The 10,000-nt window shown below is 38.1% G+C and overlaps 1 protein-coding gene across 4 annotated transcripts in view; it reads right to left on the minus strand.

The window, feature by feature from the left end:
- Positions 1 to 10,000, minus strand: part of mcc (MCC regulator of WNT signaling pathway) — a 90,728-nt gene that overhangs the window by 22,312 nt on the left and 58,416 nt on the right. For all 4 annotated transcript variants that reach the window (XM_084412765.1, XM_084412762.1, XM_084412764.1 and 1 more), the window contains 3 exons: positions 8,502 to 8,638; positions 1,205 to 1,368; positions 1 to 152 (listed from right to left, as the gene is read on the minus strand). The exon at positions 1 to 152 is cut by the window's left edge and continues 55 nt beyond it. In XM_084412765.1, coding sequence (XP_084268891.1) covers positions 1 to 152; positions 1,205 to 1,368; positions 8,502 to 8,638 — 453 coding nt within the window. The remainder of the gene's footprint in view (positions 153 to 1,204; positions 1,369 to 8,501; positions 8,639 to 10,000) is intronic.

The following is a 10,000-nucleotide window of genomic DNA, read 5'->3' on the forward strand; positions in this document are numbered from 1 at the left end:
CGGTTGAGATCTTCTTCTTTCCGGCACAGCATCGCCGTCAGACTCTCGTTCTCCTCCCGCAGGCCGGCCAGCTCCTTCTCCCAGCGCACACGCTCCTCACACACACTGGGGTAGAAGTCCCGGCCCAGAGCGCCCTCGATCTCCTCCACCGTCTACACACACACACACTTTCTCATGCATATTTTATATGCAAAACTAGAAAGCATCTCAATCTCACACACAATGAGTGTATGTTTCTGAAGAGCGTTTTTGAAGCCCAAAGTGGGCGGAGCCGGCCGTCGCCATCTTGGCCGCGCGTCACTCCCGGATAAACGAAAATGTGCAGAGAGGCGGATTAGCTGAGGTGACGTGATGCTAACAAACAGCAGACAAACGCTAGTAGTGACATCAGCTGCAATCCACCTGTCACTCAAGTGGCCACGCCCTTAATTATGCAGAACTTTAAGGCTTAATATAATTTAAACGGATGAGTTATAAAAAAAAAATAAAAAAAAATCACCCGCCTCACAGTCGCCATGAAGGGCAAAATCAGCTATATAGACCAAAACCACTTTTTGCACCAGACTGTAAACATGTTTTTTTCTGCTGTAAAGTTGGGCATTTTAACATGGAGGTCTATGGGACTGAGTCTCTTCTGCAGCCGGCCTCTAGTGGCCAGTCCATGAACTGCAGTTTAAGTCACTTCCATGTTGGATTCAAGAGAGAGACTTGGTTTCACCTTAGGCAATATATCGTGATATATATTGTTATGGTGATATGAGATTTTGGTCATTTCGCCCAGCCCTAAAACGTCCTGTTGCTTCTACATGTTGTCACTTCTTGAGTCTCTCCATCTTTGTCCGACTCTGGTTTGAACATAAAAGGCCAAACATTTTTTTTTAAATGTTCAGTGTGTGTGTGTGTGTGTGGTAATCGAAGCTGCTAACACACACACACACACACACACAAGCTCTTGAAGCTCCGCCCCCTGTGCCGGGAGCAGCAGCTCATTTGCATTTAAAGGGACACACACAAACTGTGTGTTTTTGCTCACCCTCAAAAAGTGACAATTTTAACATGCTATAAACAAAATTATGTGGGGTATTTTGAGCTAAAACTTCACACACACACTCTGGGGACATCAGAGACTTATTTTCCACTTGTGAAAAGGGCATTATAGGACACCTTTAACATGGGGGTCTATGGGATTGAGTCTCTTCTGTACCTTGATGGCGAGATCACAGTGTTCGCTGGCGGTGGTCAGCTGTTCGATGTGCCGGTCCACCTCGGCCACAGACAGGCTACACGTGCTCTTCTTACGGCCACACAACACACTCTCCAGACCCGTCAGAACCCGCTGGAGCTCAGAGTTCAGGTCACTGCAGTTATCTGTCCAAACACACACAGAACATCAGTGGTGCAACGGATCACAAAACTCACGCTTTCGGATCATTTAAGGTTTTTGAGCCACGGATCGGATACATTTTCGGATCAGCAAAAAATTGTATAAATAAAAATAATTATATATTGGGGGGGGGGGGGGGGGGGGGGGTGTTTCCTTTTACTTCGTGCTTCGAAACCGCATCAAAAACTACTAGCCTAATCGACCAAGTTCAAACATTATAAAAAACATGTGGACAGTCAGTCATAAAATAAGAACAAATACACAAATTACAAGCAGAGATGAATACTAAATAACAAATTTACAAAGTCTAACAGTAGTGTTCAGGTAGGCCTACAGAAATGAATAATTAGGCATAAATGTAAAATAGCACTATTTGTTCACTGTAGAACTTAAATATAGTTTAATCTTTGTTAAAGCTGTATTTTGTTGTTTTATTAACATTAATAACACGGACAACAGCAGGAATATTAGGCTACTGTCCCTTTAAGACCGAAAAAACGGACAAATATCCAGTTTCTTTCTCAACTGTTCACTGATGCCATGAGAGAATACTTGCAGAGTCTGATTTATTTAATTTTGTGTTTGTGTGTCCGTTCAAGGGCAAGGAAACACAAAAGAGGAATGATAAACTTTCACTCTATGATGGTTCAATTTAGCAGTTAATCCGCGAGTCACACGCGAGCCGAACCACGAGGCGGCAGATCCGTACAGATCCCGATCCACTGAGATCCGCTCCACTTCTACAGAACATTATTGGAGATTTCTTCGTATTTATAACATGAATCTGGTGGATCTGGAACGGTGGATTTGCAGTTTCAATGTGTCAATATGCTGAATTTAGGGGTAAAATCACACCCTATATATTGTATTGTTAATATATTGTATTGACAACTCATCAATTTAATATTTACCATCGTATATTCTGCATAATTGGATGTTTTTAAATAAACACTGACAAAAAACTATACACCTTTTAGGGCTGGATGATATATATAACACTGATATGAGTGATCACATGGATTTACACCTATATTGTGTTTATATAAAGCGTTCACAGGCAAATGTGCTTTATGTATTTCCCCGGTGTTGAAATCAGGCTCATATAAATGTCAAGACACATGATTCCTGCTGCGTGCCGATATCCCTGATCACTGGATCTGTGGCGAGTTGTAAGAAACACTATATCGAGTCCAACCTTTAGTTTAAACTGATAATCGTTTGTTTTACTCGCATTTTCACAGTTTGCCCTGTTAAATCCAGAATGTTCTGGCGGGAAAGTGACGTCAATGCATTCCCTCTATAAAGCCTTCCTGTAACTCAAACAGTAGATCATGGCGCTCGCAACGCCAGTGTCATCGGTTCGATTCCACAGCAAGAGCTGATCAAATGTAAACCCTGAATGCAATGTAAGTCACTCTGGAGGAAAATGTAGAGTAAAATTAAAGAACACTATAGGAAAACATTACATTGTAGCACTTTATAATAAGTAGTTAACATGAACTAACCATAAAAACACGTTTAAAGCATTTTTAATCTAAGTTCATGATAATTTCAACATTTACAAATACAAAATTTAAAATTAAAAGATGTATCTGTTAATATTACTTAACAGACATGAACTAACAATTTCTATTAACTAACATTAGTAAATATATGTAAATAAATGAATTGCTCATTGTTAGTTAATGATAGTTACTGAATGAACTAATGGAATTAACGCTTTATCGAATTATGTTATTAACATAATTAATTATCGAATAGATATCGAATAATATCTATCTAACGAATAATATCTATCGAATAGATAACGAATTATCTAATTATGTTAATGCTGTGCTGTTTATTTAATGGGTAATTAAATAAACAGCACAGCATTAACATAATTAGATAAGATGACAGCAATAATAAAAATGAACAAAAGTGTTAATAAAGAAAGAAAAACTTGTTTCCTTGTTACACATTACATGTTGTTACTATAATAATAACTATAAATTATGCATAATTACATGTAACAAATCCTATTCATAACACAAATCCTATAGTAAGTACATGTAGTACAGTACTTAAATGTATAATTACACTGAAACAATGACACAAAAACAAAAAAAATCACTACAATATCTACATTTTTTGCCTTGACAGCAGAAAAATCTGTCAAAAAAATTAAAATAAAATCAAAATGAAAAAGTTTGCTGCTTCTTCTCAGGTGTTTCTCCATTAATCTCAGGTGTTTCTCTATAGAGTTTCAAAGAAATCTCAACAAGTCTCCAACTGATCTCACAAGATCCCAAAGTCTGCAAAGATCTTAATATTTCTCCTCAAATGATCCGAGCTCATCCACATTGTATATCTTTATATACTCTTACTGGACTATTATCATGACTTGTTTTTATTTCTCCTAAATATTTCATTTTAAATGAAATGAAATGAAACGAGCCATACCTGAGAGCTCCATGAAGTCAGCCTATAACCAGCAATATCACTGTGAAAACCTGCTCATCCAACAACAACAACAACAACAACAAGCAAACGAAATGGAAAAAGCTCATATGAATCAATCCCTGACGTGAGCAGATCATTGATCCGGAGCGATATTAATATTCCGTCGTACATTAGCAATGACACACAAACACACTGGATGATCACAGATCCACTCAAACAGGAGATTCATCACTTTAATGGCATAAACGTTAACTTTGAATGAGGTGAACAACACATCTGAACGCATGAGAACTGCTTAGTTAAAAAGAAAACTAATAAAAGAGGGGAGCAACTCCATATTAATGTCTATACGTTTAGGATGCGATGTCTTTAAAGGAGTAGTTCACTTCAGAATTACAATTTCCTGATAATTTACTCTCCCCAACGTCATCCAAGATTTTCATGACTTTCTTTCTACAGTCGAAAAGACATTATGGTTTTTGTAGAGGAAAACATTCCTCATTTTCTCCATATAGTGACTTCAATGGGGTCCAACGGGTTGAAGGTCGTGATAAATCATGCCAAGAAAATGCTAAGAACTCCAACAGTAACCATCTGTGACAACTACCTAGTAACACCATAGCAACCACCCAGAATACCTTAGTAACCGCCTAGCAACACCATAGCAACCACTCAGAACAGCCTAGCAACTGCCTAGCAACTGCCTAGCAATGCCCTAGCAACCACCCAGAACACCTTGGAAACCGCCCAGAACACCATAGCAACCGCCTAGTAGGTCCAAATGTGAGTTTCAGTGCAGCTTCAAAGTCTCGCCACGATCCAGCCGAGGAATAAGAGTCTTATCTAGACGAACCATCCACCATTTTATAACAAAAAGAAACATTGATATACTTTTTTTTTCACCCTACCCTACATTTTCCATGTGACCTTTCAACCTGATTACGTAATGTGTGAAGTCGTGGATGTGCAAGACGAGCATTTGTGGTTAAAAAGTATATAATTGTACATATCTAATGTTTCCATCCCCCTTCAGTGCTCACTAAATGTTTGCAGGATGTTAACATATGGATGACCAACAATTGTTTAAAGCTAAATACCAGCAAAACTGAAGCCCTTCTGGTCTGTTTTATCTAGAACTCGATCCTTTAATCTGCTTATTGAAAACTGTCCGGTTAATATTTCCACTCAGGTGAAAAGTCTTGGGGCCCTCTCTCGCACCCAGCGCAATTGACTTTGTACAGCGACGCATGTATCATTCCTATTCTCCACCCGACGCACAGCGGACTTTTCCCTCCACAGACGCACGTCGGTAAATTAGGGAATGAACTTGCGCTCCCGGGGGCGGTTCAGGGAAAAGAGGAGGCGTGTTCCGGCACAAACGTTCCCTGGTGCTATTTTGCAGTTTCAGAAAACAATTCCAGCACTGACCAGGAGAAACCTCGTCTAAAGTCAGTGACGCGTTGCGCATGTTATTCAGATGCTGTTTTAAGGGCGCATGCTTGGCCATAATGTAGCGTGAGCACAACGCTCATACACTTTGCTTCTCTTATCTACACAGAAGCAGCAGTTCACATTTTTAGAAATCCATACATTATTACAAGGATATATAAATATTCCACACGAGGGAAATCATTGTGTTGTCCATGAAGATGTGAAAAATAGGCATAAATCTAGCTTACACATTTACCCAAATTATCATACGCCTGTTTAACCGAAGCTAATTTGTGTGTGTTTCTCCATCCCCAATGTCACTTCTCTGTGTTTTACGGCCCTGACGAGAACGTCGGTCTCCTCGGCTGTGAACCGCTCCTGGCAAATCCGCCGTTATAATAGCAATCCGCCATGGGACAAGCACACCTGCTCTTAAAGGGAATGTGAGATGACGCTCTGATTGGTTTATTTCACGTTACGCCCAAACCACACCTATGAGTAATGAAGCGACTTCAGACCAACACATTTTAGATTTGCGTCGGAGAGTCATTTATCCCGCCGGTATAATAGCAACAGCGCCCGAGATCCGCCCACAAAGGTACTTGCGTTTCGCGCTTGATACTTGCGCTTCAGATCGTTAAAATAGGGCCCTAGTTGTTATTTTTGATGGTTTGCTTTCTTTTAGTTCCCATATTAAAAATATTTTACGTACTGTTATATTAATATTTTAATATTTATACTAATATTTTTACGCAACATTGTATGTTTGTCTGTCTTTTGGCATAGCTTTGTATTTTACTGATTTACTTTTATGTTGTATGGTGTCCTTGAGTGCCTTGAAAGGCGCCTATAAATAAAAGGTATTATTATTATTACAAATGTTTTATTTTGTTCTAAAATGTCGGCTGGTTTGTCTAGATAAGACTCTTATTCCTCGGCTGGATCGTGGCGAGACTTTGAAGCTGCACTGAAACTCACATCTGGACCTTCAGCCCGTTGGACCCCATTGAAGTCCATTATATGGGACACTTGGGACGACGACACTAGGTTAGTGTCGTTGTGGGTTTTGGTTCTGCAGATGTAAGGACCTTTGAAATAACTAAAATCATTTGGCGAAGTGATATGGAACTACTTTAGCTGTGCGTTTCCCTGAAAATAACTGCACACCTTCAAACTTTCATCAACCAATCAGAATCAAGCATTCATATATTCAAATAACTTTCAAGACTTAAAATCAATTAATCTTCAACAGAAACAAATCTAATGCTGGTTTAATCATGCCAATAAATCTGGAATATGAATCTGTTGTTATTTCCTTTCACAGTCGGGAGTGATGCATGCTGGGAATGTTCCAACAATACACTGGTAATGAATAAAACGCCATTAGACGGTGTGATTCCTCGAACAACGACAGCAGAGGGCTTTAAAAGCTTTTGTGTCGAGCGAATCAGCTTGATCAAGTGGAAAAACAAAAGCAGCCAGACTGAAGACGACAATCACCGCCTTTATGAACCAAGACTGAAGCATTATGGGAAAACGCATCAATGTGAAGACGCACAGGTTAAAAGGAGGAGACAGGTGAGATTAGTTTTAGATTTTGACTGCTGTCTCACTCACGTCTACTGTACGTGTGAAACAGATAAATATTTCCCATGAGTCCGCAGTGATAAACCAACTCTGTCATCGGGGTCAATCTCAACACCGTTTCACCCACACATTTAAAGTAAAAAAATATTAATATTATGTTATAAACACATTACAATAATAATGCACAAAATTATTACATTTTAATGTGGCAGGAGTTTTTACTCTCAGCAGTAATTCTTATTTCAATATTGTGTTTTTATTGTATTAAAGAAAGAAATCTGCAATATTTGATTTTAATCGGCATACAATAATAATGCACAATGTCAATAAAAAAAATAATTAGTTAAAAAAAGTTTAAAGAAAATGCAAGCAGCGTGCTAAAACATGCTAGCAAAGTGCTAAAACATGCTAGCTAAGTGCTAAAACATGCTAGCAAAGTGCTAAAACATGCTAGTAGTGCTAAAACATGCTAGCAAAGTGCTAAAACATGCTAGTAGTGCTAAAACATGCAAGCAAAGTGTTAAAACATGCTAGCAAAGTGCTAAGTCATATTAGCTATTTGTTAAAACACTAGAAAATGTTAGCAACGTGCTAATTCAAGCTAGCAGCATGTTAAATCAGGCTAGCAATGGGCTAAAAAAGCCAACAAAGTGCTAAAACACGCTACCGAAGTGCAAAGTCATACTAGCTATTTGTTAAAACATAATAGCAAAATATTAAATCATGCAAGCAATGTGCTAAAACATGCTAACATCATGTTAAATAATGTTAACAATGTGCCAAAACATACTAGAAACATGCTACATGTAACTGTCTTAGACCAGTAAGAGCTGTGCGCGTAAATCTCACTCCCCTGATCTCAAGAGGCGCTCTATCATTATTGTCAAATTTCTAACATGTTTTAGCACATTGTTAACATGATTTAACATTTTGCTAGTATGTATTAAAACAGGTAGTATTAAGCTAGTATGACTTAGCATGTTGTTAACGCGTTAACACTTTGCTAGAATGTGTTAAAACATTGGTAGCTTGAATTAGCATGTTGCTAGCTTGTTTTATCACATTGTTAGCATGTATAACACTTTGATAGCATGAATTACCATTTTACTAGGATGTCTTACCAAATTGCTAATATGCTGCTAACATGTTTTAGTACATTGCTAGTATTGTAGAGGTGTTCTAGCGACTGACGCTTGCGGCTGCGGTCTTTAGCCTCGGTCTTTAGCCTCTTAGTTATAGACCTGCCTCCCACGCCAGAGACCACGGTTCGAATCCCACTCGGACCGGGTCAGTAGAACCGGTCACATGCTATGTGCTAAAACACTAGCAATGTGCTAAAACATGTTAGCAGCATGTTAAATCATGGTAACAACATGTTAAAACATACTAGCATTATGATATAACACTAGCAATGTGTTAAAACATGATAGCAATCTGACAAGACATCCTAGTAACATGATAATTCACCTTTCAGACAAGTCAACATAAAAGTTTGTCTGGATGAACTTTACTTTCTAGTTAAAATATAAGTTCACTCTTTCGCTGTTGGGATGTAATATGGACATGTTTTGAACAGGCTGTCAAATTCTGAGACTGGATTCGGAAATGTAATAATAAATCAGATTTTTGGGGATCGTTTCAGAGTTTCGTTCCTCACCCATGTCCGCAGTGACCAGTGTGGACTGGTTTTCAGGCAGTGAGACGGACGCCTGGTCGGGGTCCTGATCGTCCTCGTTAACCTCCAGCTGGCTGTGACTGAGATCGGAGCGAAGCTCGGAAAACTCATCCTCCTCCCTGAGAGACACAGAGACATCATGATGTTCTGTTGATGTCGTTTAGAGCCCAAAAATGTACAAAAAACAGAAACTAATTTCCCCTTTAAATCCTTCCCTCGCACTTTGTAACACATCTTTCCCTCGCGGGTCAAAATGACCCGAAGCAATGGGGACCCTAAAATTAATTCTTTTTTTATTTTTTTTGTCCAGAAAGCTTATTTTATTTATTTTTGATATTTTTCAAATTTTTTATGCAATTTTTGTTGTTGATTTTTTAAGTTATTTTTTAATTTTATTTACCTTTAAATTACTAGATTTGATCAATAAATAATAAATAAATAGTAATTTAAGCACATTCCTCACATTTAAATGAAAAATAACTCAATTTCATGCATAACCCTTTTAATTCAGCTCTAAATATCTTACATTGGGAGTCTTTGCCGACCTTGTGTGAAAAAATAATATATATATATATATATATATATATATATATATATATATATATATATATATATATCTCATGATATTTCATGACTCTAGATGTTCTTATAGCTCTATATGGAGTAAATGAGCTGTTCCTCTGGGTCCTAAAGTCAGTTCCCTTCAGTGTGCATCAGATACACATGTAGACATCATACAATCATTTTTTGGTAAAGTTTTAGCATTTTTAGTTTGAAGTTTGAGCATTTTGAGGTGTTTCTATGTGAACTGAAGCATTCCTCACATTCCATTCATTCCTAAGGGGGCAAATTGCTTATTTGTCGTTCAAGTGCGACAAAAGTCCTAGGCTCTTGGACCCCCTCCGATGAACACTCATTAAAAAAAAAAAATTATGTTTCGAGTCAAAACGACCTGAGGAAAGGGCATCCGGCTCAAGCTTAAAGTGACAGTTCACCCAAAAATGAAAATTAGCTCATGATTTACTCTCTCAAGCCATCTTAAGTGTTTATGACATTCTTCTTTCAGACGAATACAAAAGATGCACTTTTATGATGGATAGATGCACTTTTATGATGATAGATGCACTTTTATGGATTTCAAAACAGAAACGGCCATTCACTGCCATTATAAAGCTCGGAAGCATCAAAGGTGTTTATTAATATAACTCCGACTGTATTCGTCTGAAAGAAGAGTGTCATATACACCTAGGATGTCTTGAGGGAGAGTAAATCATGGGCTAATTTTCATTTTTGGGTGAATATCCCTTGAAGTGCATCAAATCACCCAGTTATAATTGTGGGATGAATATGAAAGTCAACAGAGAACTGGAGTCATTCAGCATATTCTAATTTCCCAAACGAGGATGCAAACGTCCTGACCTGCTGCATACATATGAGGAGCTTCTAATTAAACACTCGGGTTCGTCTCATTTACATGCAAC

The sequence above is a fragment of the Rutilus rutilus genome (genome assembly GCF_951802725.1).
Source record: "Rutilus rutilus genome assembly, chromosome: 7".
Lineage (NCBI taxonomy): Eukaryota > Metazoa > Chordata > Actinopteri > Cypriniformes > Leuciscidae > Rutilus > Rutilus rutilus.